We start from the raw sequence: 14,470 nt of genomic DNA, 5'->3' as shown, positions 1-14,470 counted from the left end.
TGCAGCCATTAAAAATGAGCTGCTGTGTTATAAAATGAGTTCCAAACTTACGAAACACTGCATATGGAACACTGCTACCCCATTTGTGTAAGGAAAAATATGAGTGGAAGCATATAATAGTACATTCAGAGAAACTGTGAAGACACAGAATCAAGTCCCAGGAAACTGAGCTAAGATGGAAATTTAATTTTCATTTTCTACCATTAGATTTAACAAGTATATTTGAAAATGAAAGCATGAAAGGAATGAAAAAAAAAACCATTTTTTTTTTTAAGATTTATTTATTTTAGACATTGAGTTTGCCCACGAGCAGGGGAGGGGCAAAGGGAGAGCGAATCTCCAGCAGACTGTGAGAATGGAGCCGACACAGGGCTCAATCCCATGACCCACAAGATCATGACCTGAGCGGAAAACAAGAGTCGGATGCTCAACCAACTGAGCCAGCAAGGCACCCCAATTCAATTATTTTCAAACACTCTTAGATTAGTGGTTTTCAATCTCAGCTGCTCATATCAGAATCACCCAGTAGCTTTAAAAAAAAGAAAAAAAAAAAAAAGTCCTAACACCCAGGCCCCACCAGAGAGTACCAGAGTCTGACTCAGGTGGTCTGGGATGGGCCCTTGGGTCTTAGTATTTTTAAAAAGTTTCCCAGATGATTCTAATTTTCAGCCAGTGTTGTGAAATCACTGATTTAGATCAGGAATTAGCAAATGTTTTCCACAGAGGGCCAGTTAGTAAATACTGTAGGCCTTGTGAGCCACATAAAGTCAGCCACATATTCTTTCAAGCATTTTTAAAATGTAAACAACCAAGCCCCATGTTGGGTGTGGTGCCTACTTAAAAACAAATAAATAAAATCAAAATGTAAAAGCCATTCTTAGCGTCTAAGCATTACAGAAACAAGCCGTTGGCTGGACTCACCCATAGGCCATTCTGCCAACCCCAGTTTAGACTGTGCACATTCTGGACTACGGCCTGGACAAGGCACCATGAGACAAGGTATGGCCAAGAAGAGCCAGCAAGCTGCTGCCAAGAAGGTCTGCAGTGAACTCACAGGTCTCACTCCAGCCCTCTAACTGGCACCCAAATTGTTCTGGTTTGAGTAGGTGGGAGGGCTTTGGACTCACAATAAAAAACTCCCAAGACACGTTATAAACCAGCCAGTTTATTATTTTGTAGTAAGATGGGTAACTTTTACCATGCAGACTGATGTACCTATGTCAGCATGAATGGTGCATGTTCCTCCTAGAGGCAGTTACATGGAAAACCAACTTACTATCAAGTTACTTGGCAAGTATGGAATCCAAACAAGGGGAGGCTAATCTTAAAACCTATACCTCCCTCATCCATGAAGCTAGGGCACACTTTCCCAGCTCAGGAACAGTCCCAGCCTCCAGAGTTTGCTGTTGCCTCTTCCCTTCCCATCTTGCTCTGGCCAAACACTGTCATCTCCTACAGCTTTATGATCAGCCAACTTGGCCTCAGAGTCGTATTTCTGCTCACTGGTTTTTACTGTTACTTCCACTGACAGTTAAGGTTCTGAAAGGGGCACATCAATTGCTCCCTCGTTCCAACTACAAAACACAACAATCTTGTTGGGATGCTCTCCCAATCCCACCCTACTTGAGTTTTACCCCCTAATATGCTTTTATAAAGGTTCTTCCCATTTCCATCAGCACACACACAGGTTACCTATAAATTTGCCTGACTAATGTAATCTAATTCCTACTGAGAATTGAAATTTTTAATTATAGTTTTTATTCTTTCACCTTCTTGATCAGTGATTTCCAACCACATAGGAGTTAATGAAACTAATTCTGTGTCACCACTGTTACTAAAACAGAAATACCAAGTGATATATACTTTTCATATTGTTATTTTGTTCTCTAAAATGTAAAAAACAAGGAAATGCAGTCCTCAATTTAGTACTATTAAGGGTCATCAAAAAAAGTCTTTGAACAATAGAAAAGTTTATGTTTTCAAATTAAAAAACTAAACACGTATTGCAAACATTAGATGTTAAAATTACAGAAAACAAAATATTTAGACTAACCTCATGGCATTCACACTACACCAGAATTTTGCCTGTAACAAAAGTAAATTTTATCCCAAAAAGTAGTTAAGTCCATGCTCGCTGAAAACATCAGTCCTAAACCCCATGAATGAGGATAAACTACACAGTGCATGCTTAGCAAACACATACATTTACCACTCTTAACTGCCCCTTCCCAAAGCTGTGAGGGGTAGGACGGATGAAATGTGCACAACAGGCAGAATTCTCCAATTATAAAAACTCATAATGTGACCTTTACTACGTCTTCGGCAATAGCTAAGATTTTATCTGTGGGAACCCACTTGTGAAATCACAACAAAAATCAATAGGAAATGATTTAATATAAAATATACAAATTTCTTAGTATGAGGACTTTCACAGAACAGGAAGAGGGAATGACAACTTAAATTTTTCTTTTTCTTAAAAAAGAACACGCCCCTTATGTTGTCCTTGCTACTCAACACTCAAAAACAAATCTGTACAAAACTACGAACACAGAAAAGGACGAGAGAGGATGTTACAAAGCAAAGTCTTCGGACCTATTCTAAACTGCTGTCCTCACCAAGACCCTTCCTTAATAGAGTGAGGGTCTCCCAGGTCCACTGGGGAAAGTAAGTGGTCTTGGATCATCACCCCGGCTTCACCACAGATGGCCCCAGGTCACTCACTGTCAAATTTAATGGAATTGACCTGGACAGAGATGGAGCCTCCCCGGTAGCTGCCCCGCTTCTTCTTGGTTTTCTCATGCCGGAACGATTTGCCTTTGGTGAACTTCAGAACCTGATTGGCGCGCTCCCCCCAGTCTCCAGCTGCACCCCGCTGGTAAGCAGAGAGAAGTGGTTAATACACAGAAGAACAACATCAAGGCCCTGTTACTTTCTTCTCCCTGCTCAAGGCAACCTGAACCAAAAAGCTGCCCTCTCTTCCATCCATCCCCCTTAAGAATGACAAACACCCTCTCCCCTCACCTTGGCATCAAAGGAATTGTCTGCCACTCGAGAATCTACCTCAATTTCCTCCTCCCTGATCCTTCGGAATGGGGATGATGCCCTTTTTTCTCCCTAGAGAAGAATGAAGTAAGAAATAAGTTAAAGACGGAGTGGCCATTCAACAGAAAAGCCCTCCTTAGCTACACATGTGCACGAGTGCCAGGCCAGGCAGAGAGTTGTCAAGATGATCCCAGATTTTTTTTCTACTGTTATTTTTTTTTTTTTGAAGATTGATTGATTGAGGGGGGCAGAGAGAATGGAGTGAGGGGCAGAGGGAGAGACAATCCAAGCAGACTCCGCGCTGAGCACAGAGCCCTACTCGGGGCTCAATCTCGCGACCCTGAGATCACAACCTGAGAGGAAATCAGGAGTCGGACGCTTAACCAACTGAGCCACCCAGGTGCCCCTTTCTACTCTTTAAAGGCTGGCTCCTGAGAAGAAAATAAGATAACTTACTTTCTTCCTTTTTGGAAATGTGTTGGGGGTCTGGGGCTTTATCTTCTTGGCTTGAGGAGTCTCTGTCTCCTTGGCAGCCTCACTCTGCTTCCGCTTCTTTCCTGAACCTACGAAACAAAAAGCCAGACTCAGGAGACCAGTTTCATGTTCCTCCTCCCGGGTTCCCACACCCAGGGCATGCAACTGGAAACCTAATCGTGGGCCTCCTCTCCCTACCCCATCCCCCAAGTGTATATCCCACCCATATTTGGGGGGACAAACTAAGGAGACAGATTCTTTGGATACAGACCTGGCTTAGAAACTGCCACTGCTGCCTTTTTCTTTTCTTCTTCTTCCTCATCGCTATCCCTGTCTGCTTTTCCATTCTGGGTAGTCAGTGCAGAGGTCCCATTGGTCTTGAGGGCTTGTCGCTTTACAGTGCCCTTGCCCTTAGGCTTCTCCTCCTCTTCTTCCTCACTGGAATCATCAGAGGAAGAACTGCTGCTGCTCTCGGCCTTTGCTTTCTTTGTGGAAGCTGCCTTGGAAGAAGTTACAACTCCTGCTGCCTTCTGTGGCTTCTTTTTACCTGGAGATTTTGACATTTTCTCTTCCTTTTCTTCCTCACTGCTAGAGCTATCTGAATCAGAGCTGCTGTCTCCACCACCCTGGGAGGCCTGTGTGGCAGGCAAAGATGGAGCTGCTTTGGCGGCTGCCTTGGACTTGGGGGTGACCACAGTCTTCTTCGTCTTTTCCTCTTCACTAGAACTGCTCTCCTCCTCGCTGGAGCTGCTATCAGCCTTTCTGGTGAGAGGCTTCTGGCCACTACCTGCAGGCTGCTTGGGAGCTGTGGCTGGTTTAGCTGCAGGTTGCTTGGGAGTGGCAACCGGCCTACTTGGTAGATTCTTGGTGGTACCGGCTGGCTTGGAAGGAGCTTCATCCTCAGAACTGTCAGAGTCTAGAGAGAGAGCAAAGAATACATAGAAATCAGAATGAAGAGAGCCCCTGGAACTCCCAATGCCCTGAGGGCCTCCATAGGGAGACGGAGAGAGAGAATCTTAACCCAATGCGGGGCTCAATCCCAGGACCCTAAGATCATGACCTGAGCTGAAGGCAGAAGCTCAACCGACGGAGCCACCCAGGTGCCCCTGAATGAGCAATTTTAATACCAGTCCCCAGAGCAAGCTAGTCCCCAGCCTGGTCTCTTGGGAACAGAAATAGTACCTGGTTTGGCTGAGCCTTTAGTCTGAGCTTTAGCTGCCTCCATATGCCTCACCTGAGTTGTCTGAAGAGCTGTCTGCCGCTTTCTTTGCTGGAACTGGTTTACTGGTTGCTTTAGAGATGACTGCCTTAGCTGGGGGTTTCTTTTCTTCCTCAGAACTTGAATCTGGAGAGAACCTATGGCATTAGGCTGGGACCAGAGTCCCAACCCAACCAAAAGTAATAAAAAGGAGGCTGCAAAGACCCACACAGAAACTTAAGCACTGTCTTGCTTCAGTGAAAAACAAAAGGCATAGAGGCATTTTTGTCTTTTATATTCCTCATCTACTCCCCAGACCCATTCTCCACGGTTGGGGACTCACCAGACTCATCGCTGCTGTCCTCACTGCTCTCCACAGGCTGTTTCTTCTCTGCAGCTTTCTTGGGAGCCTGGGTTCCCAGGGACTTCTTGGATAGGGCAGCAGAAGGCGGAGGGACTGAGCTATAGGGACCTGTTTAAAAAAACAAAAACAAAAACAAGTGTCAGGGCGCCTGGGTTCCTCAATCAGTTAAGCGTCTACCTTCGGCTCAGGTCATGATCCCAGGGGCCTGGGAAGCCTGCTTCTCCCTCTCCCTCTGCTGCTGCCCCGTTTGTGCACACGTGCTCGCTCTCTCTCTCTCTGAAATAAATGAAATAAATAAAAATCTTAAAAAAAAAAAAAGACAAGTGTTGTGGTGGGGCTCCATGCTCAGCAGGGAGTCTGCTTGGGATTCTCTCCCTTTCCCTCTGCCCCTCCCCCTGCCCCCACCACACGTGCGTGCTTGCTCGTGCTCTCTAAAAAACGAATAAATCTTAAAAAAAAAAAACAACAAACCTCACCTGGCATTTTCTTCATAGGTTTTTTCTGCTCTTCCTCCTCCTCCTCCTCCTCCTCACTGGAGGAGTCCTCACTACTGGAACTCTTTTGGGGAGGGGCAGCTGTGGCTTTCACTGGGGCCTTGGCCACAACTTGCTTTTTAGGTACAGTCTGCATCATACAGAAAATTCGTTACCACAGGAAAAAGCTGGTCCAACTAATCTTGCCAGGAAATGGAGACACCCTCACCAACCCGAACCGGGTCCCCTGGTAGAAGTTATGGCCCAAACCTTCTTAGCTATGGCCGCCGCCGCCTCCGAGTCCTCGCCGCTGCTGCTGCTCTTGCGGCCGGCCACCTCACCGTTGGCTAGCTTCGATGCCAGCCGAGCTGGGGTACCTAGGAAGGGAAAAATCCGGTAAGAAGCATCAAGGCCTTAATGGGCCACGGAAACCTGTTAGCTCAGAACTTAGGAGTCTATCAATTCTCTTGCCTTTACGGCAGGCATGAGGGACTGCCACGGCTGACTATCAAAAGAGGACTTTCCTGACCAATTTCAAGCAGAAAACTATCTTTTTTTTTTTTTTTTAAGATTTTATTTATTTATTCATGAGAGACAGAGAGAGAGGCAGAGGAAGAAGCAGGCTCCCAAGGAGCAGAGAGCCCGATGCGGTACTCGATCCCAGGACCCTGGGATCATGACCTGAGCCGAAGGCAGACGCTTAATCATCTGAGCCACCCAGGCGCCCAAGCAGAAAACTATCTTTAACAAATGATACGATGTAGTGGCGCCGGGGTGGTTCAACCCATTAAGTGTCCGACTCTTGATTTCGGCTCGGGTCATGATCTCAGGGTCATGGTATCAAGGCCTGTGTCAGGCTCTGGGCTCAGAGGGGAGTCTGTTTGTCCCTCTCACTCTGCTCCTCCCCCAGCTCATGTGTAAGCTCTCTCTCTCTCTCAAATAAATAAAATCTTTAAAAAGAAAATAAAAAAGATATGATGTAAATAATTCAGACGTGCTCTATGAAATCTTTCACTCCAACTTCCATTCAGAGAAACTCCTATAAATCATAACCTGTCGGGCGCCTGGGTGGCTCAGTTGGTTAAGCGACTGCCTTCGGCTCAGGTCATGATCCTGGAGTCCCGGGATCGAGTCCCGCATCGGGCTCCCTGCTCGGCAGGGAGTCTGCTTCTCCCTCTGACCCTCCCCCCTCTCATGCTCTCTCTCTCTGTCTCATTCTCTCTCTCAAATAAATAAATAAAATCTTTAAAAAAAAAAATAAATAAATCATAACCTGTCATCACAAGAATATTACAGAAAAGAGTTTAAATTCTCATATGTCCTATGGAGTGAATACAGAGGAGAAATGATGGCAATGAAAAGCACAAAGGAGGACACCTGGGTGGCTCAGTCAGTTAAGCATCTGCCTTTGGCTCAGGTCATGATCCCGGAGTCCCGGGATCGAGTCCCACATCGGACTCCCTGCTCAGCAGGGAGTCTTCTTCTCCTTCTGACCCTCCCCCATCTTGTGCTCTCTGTCTCACTCTCTCAAATAAATAAACCTTAAAAAAAAAAAAAAAGCACAAAGGATAGATGTATAAGCGATCATAACAGAATGGCATTTGTGGGAATGTAAATCATCTATGAAATGAACAAGAAGGGCAAATGGATACCTTTTTTTTTTTTTTTTTAAGATTTATTTATTTTAGGGGCGCCTGGGAGGCTCAGTCAGTTAAGCGTCTGCTTTTGGCTCAGGTCATGACCAGGCATCCTGGGATCGAGCCCCGCATTACACTGGGCTCCCTGCTCAGCGGGGAGCCTGCTTCTCCCTCTCCTCCCCGCTCTTGTTCTCTCTCCCTATCTGTCTCTCTCTCTCAAATAAATAAAATCTTTAAGAGAAGATAAATTAAAAAAAAAAAAAGATTAACTTATTTGAGAGAGAGAGAGAGAGAGACAGAGCACACAAGACTGGGGGGAGGAGGTGGGGGAGACAGATTCCTCAAGCAGACTCTCTACTGAATGCAGCCCAACATGGGGCTCAATCCCACGACCCTGGGATCAGGACCCAAGCTGAAATCAAGAGTCGGACACCCAACCAACTGAACCATCCAGGTGCCTCTGGATACCATTTTAAAAACACATTTTTCCTCACTGCAGACTGTTTCTCCAGTTACTAACCCCAATAAAAAGCCTCTTTAAGGGGGGGTTGGGGGGGGAGGAGACACTAATCAATACTTCTAGCTCAACAACCAGTGCCATTTCACCCCTGTGCTGAATGAACAATTTTTTTGAGAGAGAGAGCGCACATGCACGAGCATGCACACACGGAATGGGGAACGGCAAAGGGAGACGGAGAGAGAGAATCTTAACCCAATGCGGGGCTCAATCCCAGGACCCTAAGATCATGACCTGAGCTGAAGGCAGAAGCTCAACCGACTGAGCCACCCAGGTGCCCCTGAATGAGCAATTTTAATACCAGTCCCCAGAGCAAGCTAGTCCCCAGCCTGGTCCCTTGGGAACAGAAATAGTACCTGGTTTGGCTGAGCCTTTAGTCTGAGCTTTAGCTGCCACAGGTGTTGTCTTTGGCTTCTGGTTCTTTGGTGACTCATCTTCTGAGCTTGAGTCTGAATCGGAATCAGAGCTCTCGGCCTTCTTAGGAGGAGCTTTGACTGCCTTGGATTGGGGCTTAACTACCTTCTGTAAGGAAACACACAATGAGGAGAATCAGCAAGAGGTTCTGGGTACCCAAACGGCATCCTAAGGTGGAAACCATGGTAGACTTTTATTTAGAAGCTAATGGAGCAGTAAGAGCAAAAGAAAGCTGAGCAAGACAACATTTGAGGAAGCCTGGCTGACTTGGTAGAACATGCAACTCTTGATCTCGGGGTCAGGAGTTCAAGCACTATGTGCGACACAGTGTACTTAAAAAAAAGAAGAAAAAAAGATAGCTTCTGGAAAGGGCACCAAATTCTTCATGAGAAACAAAAATATTGGGGTGCCTGGCTGGCTCAGTTGGTAGAGCATGCAACTCGATCTTGGGGTTATGAGTTTGAGTCCCACACTGGGTATAGAGATTACTTAAAAATAGTTCAAAAATCTTAAGGAGGAAGGAAGGAAAAAAGAAAAGAAAAGAAAGAAAGAAAAAGAACAGGGAAAGAAGGGATGGGAAGGCAAGGGAAGAAGGTAGAAAGGGAGGGAGGGAGGAAGAAAGAGAACTCCTGGGTGGCTCAGTCACTTAAACGTCTACCTTCAGCTCAGCTCATGATCTCAGGGTCCTGGGATTAAGCCCCAAGCGAGGCTCCCTGCTCAGTGGAGAATCTGCTTCTTCCTCTCCCTCTTCCCCCTGCCCCCAGCACCGCCTGGGAAAGAGAATGGGTTCCTAGGATTCAGGGTATAACTTCACCCTCACGTATCCTTTCCAAACTTCATACATCTATTTTCTCCTCCATGATTACCTGTTATATATGTTTTATATATTTAAAGATTCATTTTATTTTAGAGAGAGAGGGCGCATGCACACTCACACATGGTTGGGAGTGGTGGGAGGGGCAGAGGGAGAGGGAGGCAGAGAAGCAGACCCCTTGCTGAGCAGAGTCCAATGGGGGCTAGATCCCAGGACCCTTAGATCATGACCTGAGCCAAAACCAAGAGGAGGAGGCTTAACCAACTGAGCCACCCAGGCGCCCCTTATTTATTTATTTTTTAAGTAATCTCTATACCCAACATGGGGCTCAAACTTATAACCCTAAAATCAAGAGTCCCATGCTTTACTGACTGAGCCAACCAGGCACCCCCACAGCCACCTGTTATATACCCACCGCCATCCCTTGGTTCCAAGCTACAAGCCAGGACTTTAGGTTTCTTCTTTCTAATCCCTTAAACAACCTCTTTCCTTCCTCAAGTTGCAAACCTGAACAGGCTTTTTCTTCTTGTCATTGTCCTCCTCATCATCACTGGATTCTTCACTGCTGCTGCTCTCTGATGCTATGGCTGCAACCTTTCCAGGATGCTGAGGCAAACTGGCCCGCTTGGCAGGTACAACTGAACAAAACCACAGACCCCAGTGAGAATCAGCCATGTGGTACAGGCAGGCTACAAATTCCTTTCTGGGAACCACTAACCCCAATTCCCTGTCCAGCATTACCAGCTTTCTTAGCTGGAGGTCCTTGGGCTTTTTCCTCCTCACTGCTGTCCTCACTGCTGTCACTGGATGAAGTCTTCTTCTTAGCCTTCTTAGTCACTGGTCCATTTGCCTGTAACTTCCGCTTCGGGGCCTTGGTGGACCTGCTGAGATAGATGAGGCTAACTTTTGGGGGATCAGGACCTTCCCACACCAGGGAACACAGCCCAACTCCTTGGGGGAAAAACAGTCACAGTGGTACAGGGAAGACTTACTTGAGCCAGAAGCTGTAGATGTCCAAGAGAGAAGAGGCGTTGGCGTCCTGTTGGGTCTATAGGAGAAAAAAATAACTTAGTAAGAAAATTTTATCCTGGTTGTTCTAGGGGGAAACCAGATTTTATTTTATTCTCTCTTTAAAAATGACCTGCTTGGGGTGCCTGGTGACTCAACCAGTTAAGTGTCTGCCTTCAGTTCAGGTCATGATCTCAGGTCCTGGGATGAAGTTCGGTATCAGGCTCCCTGCTCAGCAGGGAGTCTGCTTCTCCCTCTCCCCCCTGCTCGTGCTACTTGCTCTCTCTTTTTCAAATAAATAAACAATATCTTTAAAAAGTGACCTCTTTTATACCTACTATATTTCATGTAATTGTTACATCTTTGTGAGACTTCTCCTACTTGAAAAATAACCTATTTATGTACTTCCCAATTTTTGACATCAAAAACTTGGGTTACTCCTACAGTTTGTCACCATCTATCCCTAGTCAATCCTATTTATCAAAGCCTTTTAAAAAATCTTCTTTCCCAGGGTGCCTGGGTGGCTCAGTCGGTTAAGCATCTGCCTTCGGCTCAGCTCATGATCCTAGGGTCCTGGAATCCAGCTCAGTGACAGGCTCACTGCTCAGCAAGGAGTCTACATCTCTCTCTCTGCACCTGCCCACCTCGTGCTCACGCGTGCGCTAATAAAAATTTTAAAAAATCTTAAAAAAAAAATGTGCTTTCTCTTTACTCTAGCAATGCACTGTCGAGGAATTTATCCTTACCTGTGAAACAAGGACACAAACATTAACGGAAGAGGCTGTTTCCTGAAATGTGGTTCATAATACCAAATCATAGGAATCCAGCCTCCAATACTGGTTAAAAAGCTAAGTTATATACTCAGTACAAAATTACATTCAGCTATTAATTACACTGATATAGATTATTTGATGCAAAAAAAAATTGCAAAGCATTACAGTACCAACAAGAGTATAGGCTCAGAGTTAGAAGTGTACAGATGTGAAACTCACCTCTGCCTGTTATTACTGTGTGACCCTGAGCAAATTACTTAATCTTTCTGAGATTGTTTACTTCTCTATAACATGGAGATAATACTTAATACATCTTATTAAGTTGTTGAGAGAATTAGAGATAATGCATATAGAGGACTTAGCATCTGGAAACACCATCTGGCCCTTAGTAAGTCTTCCAGAAAGATTAGTTTTTGTTATATAAAAAAATCCTGATTCTGGGGCGCCTGGGTGGCTCAGTTGGTTAAGCGACTGCCTTCAGCTCAGGTCAGGATCCTGGAGTCCCAGGATCGAGTCCCACATCGGGCTCCCTGCTCGGCAGGGAGTCTGCTTCTCCCTCTGACCCTCCCCCCTCTCATGCGCTCTCTCTCTCTCTCTCAAATAAATAAATAATCTTTAAAAAAAAAAAAATCCTGATTCTGAAAGGCCCAATTCCATCCAGCCCATTGTGAAAATACTTTTTGCAGTCTCCCTAATGGTCAATTCAAAAAACAGTTCCAATATGAAAGCAGTTGTAGGAGATCACACGGCAGGCTGTCCCAGCTTAAGGGAAGTCCTTTCTGAAGCTGATTTGATTCTGTCCTTGTGCAGCCTGATTCTGCCAAAGAATAAACTTATCTTCTTAGTCAAAGGCTAAGAAGACTGTCAAAGACTATACTCTACCCTCTCTTAAGATGTTTTCCCATGCATCATATTTTTTTTTTTTCTTAAAGATTTTACCTAGTCATTTGACAGAGAAAGCGAGCAAGCCCAAGCAGGGGGAGGGACACAGGGAGAAGCAGGCTTCCCACTGAGCAGAGACCAACGTGGGGCTTGATCCCAGGACCGTGAGATCATGACCTGAACAAAGCAGACGCTTAACAGACTGAGCCACCCAGGTGCCCCATGATTGCTTTTCTTTAGGGAGATTCCAAACCTTTCACATCCCTAGTCCACTTTTTACATGTGTTTGGAACATCCTAGATTACCATAACTATGATAACAGCTTTCACTCACTGATGCTTCCTAAGCACGAGGCACTGGAATTGCCACTTCATATTTATCATGTTACTGAAATTCACAAAAATCTGATGAAGTGGATGATGGCATCTCCCTTAGGAATAGAAACAAACTCAGAGAGGTTCAGCAAGATGTTCAGATTATACATTTTAAGAAAACAGAGCCTGGTCCCAAATCTAGATGTGTTTGATTCCAGAAGTCAAAGATCCAAGCCCACTGCTTGGCAGGGCTATGATGTTCAATTTTGCTTTGATATACCTAAAAGCAGAACCATGTCTCTACTCTCTTTCACTTTCTTCTTTATTAACGAAAATCCCATCCCTCATTTCTAAAGCAATTTTATCTTTGAGTCCGGGGTAAATTCGACTGAGAGTTAAGGTCGTCACGCTTTGCATCAGCCAATGTAAAACCCAAGAAGGAACCAAGAGCCTCCAACGCCTCCGGTGGGACACCACGCTCCCTCCTCCACGCCGCACTCCGCCAGCCACGTGACCTGGGCCACGAGGATCCCACGCTGCCGTCGCTGCACCGCTCAACAGAAAAAAGCAACAAGACTCAATGCTATCTAGTGAGACTTCATGGGAGACCAGGTGCCGGGACTCCAGGCTCTCGGGTCACCGCCGAGAGCTCGGCACAAAGGCTGGATTGGCGGACCCTACAGACCTCGGTATCCGGAAACCTAAACATGTCAGGGCCCGAAGACCTGTGGTCATCCCACCCCAGCCCTTGTCCCAAGGCCGCACTCACAGCGCCTGTTGCCTTGGCGAATTTATTGGCCACCTCCGAGAGCTGATTATCGCGCAGAAAGCCGAGCACGAGGGGATACAGGTCGCTGGGAACCACGCGGCGCAAGCCGGCGTCCGCCATCCTCCGGGCAATACGCGTCACTACCGTTGCCGACGCTCAAGACTCAGGAACTCGGGAACCCGGAGGGGTGAGGGCGGAACCATTGTGACGTCATCGCGCGGCGCGGGCGCCCGGCGGAAGGGGCGGGCACACTCCACAGGGTAGTCCCGCCTCCACTTTGGTGGCAGGATCGAGGCGAAATCTAGAAGCTCTTTCCGGTGCCACAAGTGTCGCCATCTTGTTAAGGGCGGAGCCCTCCGTCCACCACCTTGTGAAGGCGGAGCCCTGACGTCACTGGTCACGCCCTCACCAGTGGCGGGAAAACTTCAGACTTCCCGCGCCCTTTCAGCTCGAGCCCTTTCCTTCAGAGCTGCGGTTTGGAGCCGCAGCTGGGATTCGCATTCCAGAGTAGAGTGGACCGGCGGGCTTGAGCTGTCCTTGGACTCTCTAGACTTGGTCACAGGATCTCCCAACCACCCCCATTCTCGCCGCCAGCCGATTCCTACCCTTCATTTTCCCTGCCTCCCTGCCTCCAACACCCACAGAGGCCGTATGTCAGATACCGCTCCAACTCCCACCTCCACTGCAGAGGATCCTTCAGATTATTCATGGTAATAGTGGGTCGACGATGCCTAAAAATGCCCCTCTTTCAATCATGATTTGCCCATGAGACAACCCTTTCCCCCCTTATTCATTTAGCATTAAGTCAGCTCCATGAAGGGAAAAGCCATTGCGCACCAACCCCGAGTGACACAGCAGCAGCAATCTCTGCAAATCTGAAATCCTGGAAATTACCCTATCTCCTGAGCCACAGTTCACACCTGAACTCTCCCTGTGGGAGAACTAGAAAACCCTCCAACTGCCTCTGTTACGAGTATTCAAAAATCAATGCCCAGGCCTGCCAAGTTAATTCCAAATTCTATCACATTTCAGTTCACATTAGCAGACATCAATCCCTTTACCCACTACCCTTTGATTACTTCCCCATTAATACCTGTCAGGAAAGGTAAGGATCCACTTTCTCAGGGGACATACCTTTCCTTTGCTCTTCTCAAAATAGGCACTCTCCTTAGATATAACTCCTACATCTCTCTGTTACCCAGAGGTCTATTCACACGCGTGCATTCTTCCGAGTACCTGTTGTGTGCCAAGCATTGTGCTCAAACTAAAATGGTACATACACGTACACATAAGTCTCTTTTAGAAAACCTTTATTTGGGGGCGCCTGGGTGGCTCAGTCGTTAAGCATCTGCCTTCGGCTCAGGTCATGATCTCAGCGTCCTGGGGTTGAGCTCCCACATTGAGCCCCACATCGGGCTCCCTGCTCCGCGGGAGGCCTGCTTCTCCCTCTCCCTCTCCCACTCCCCCTGCTTGTGTTCCCTCTCTTGCTGTCAAATAAATAAAAAACTTAAAAAAAAAAAAAACCTTTATTTGGAACAAGTGTGAGCTTCTTTTAGGTCCTTAATGGTAAAAATTCCTGCCTTGGAACTGTAGCAGCATCAGCATCACCTTGTTTGAAATGCAGAACCTCAGGCCCCACCCCTGAAGTCAGAATCTGCATTCTAAAAAGATCATCAGATAATTCAAATTCTCTTTTAAAGCTTGAGAAGCACTGCCCCAGAAGACTGATTTCACTGACAACATATCCTGAGGAGCAAAGTTTCAAGTCCAACAGGATTTTGCACCCGACCG

At 46.5% G+C, this 14,470-nt stretch overlaps 1 protein-coding gene across 2 annotated transcripts; it reads right to left on the bottom strand.

Moving 5' to 3' along the window:
- Nucleotides 1-394: 394 nt before the first annotated feature.
- NOLC1 (nucleolar and coiled-body phosphoprotein 1) lies at nt 395-12,897 on the bottom strand. 2 transcript variants are annotated; one of them, XM_032423359.1, is made up of 13 exons: nt 12,680-12,897; nt 9,926-9,981; nt 9,675-9,817; nt 9,441-9,571; nt 8,062-8,227; nt 5,822-5,928; nt 5,555-5,702; nt 5,058-5,186; nt 4,751-4,861; nt 3,788-4,432; nt 3,499-3,605; nt 3,022-3,114; nt 395-2,872 (listed from the first exon to the last, which is right to left on the bottom strand). In XM_032423359.1, the coding sequence occupies exons 1-13, from the start codon at nt 12,797-12,799 to the stop codon at nt 2,714-2,716; spliced, it is 2,115 nt and encodes a 704-aa protein (XP_032279250.1). In that variant the 5' UTR covers nt 12,800-12,897; the 3' UTR covers nt 395-2,713. The 2 variants fall into 2 exon arrangements, with proteins under 2 accessions (XP_032279250.1, XP_032279251.1); XM_032423360.1 differs by having other exon boundaries at nt 9,675-9,814.
- Nucleotides 12,898-14,470: the final 1,573 nt, after the last annotated feature.

Source organism: Phoca vitulina, unplaced genomic scaffold, assembly GCF_004348235.1.
Source record: "Phoca vitulina isolate PV1807 unplaced genomic scaffold, GSC_HSeal_1.0 scaffold28, whole genome shotgun sequence".
In the NCBI taxonomy this organism is placed as follows: Eukaryota; Metazoa; Chordata; class Mammalia; order Carnivora; family Phocidae; genus Phoca; species Phoca vitulina.
This window is presented reverse-complemented; position numbering and strand designations above follow the sequence as displayed.

Excerpts from the sequence above, each read along its gene's own strand:
- NOLC1 (XM_032423359.1), bottom strand. The coding sequence starts at position 12,799 with ATGGCGGACGCCGGCTTGCGCCGCGTGGTTCCCAGCGACCTGTATCCC. Across the intron at positions 5,703-5,821 it reads CGGCGGCCATAGCTAAGAAG|ACTGTACCTAAAAAGCAAGT; the intron begins GTTTGGGCCATA and ends TGTATGATGCAG. Across the intron at positions 2,873-3,021 it reads ACAATTCCTTTGATGCCAAG|CGGGGTGCAGCTGGAGACTG; the intron begins GTGAGGGGAGAG and ends TCTGCTTACCAG.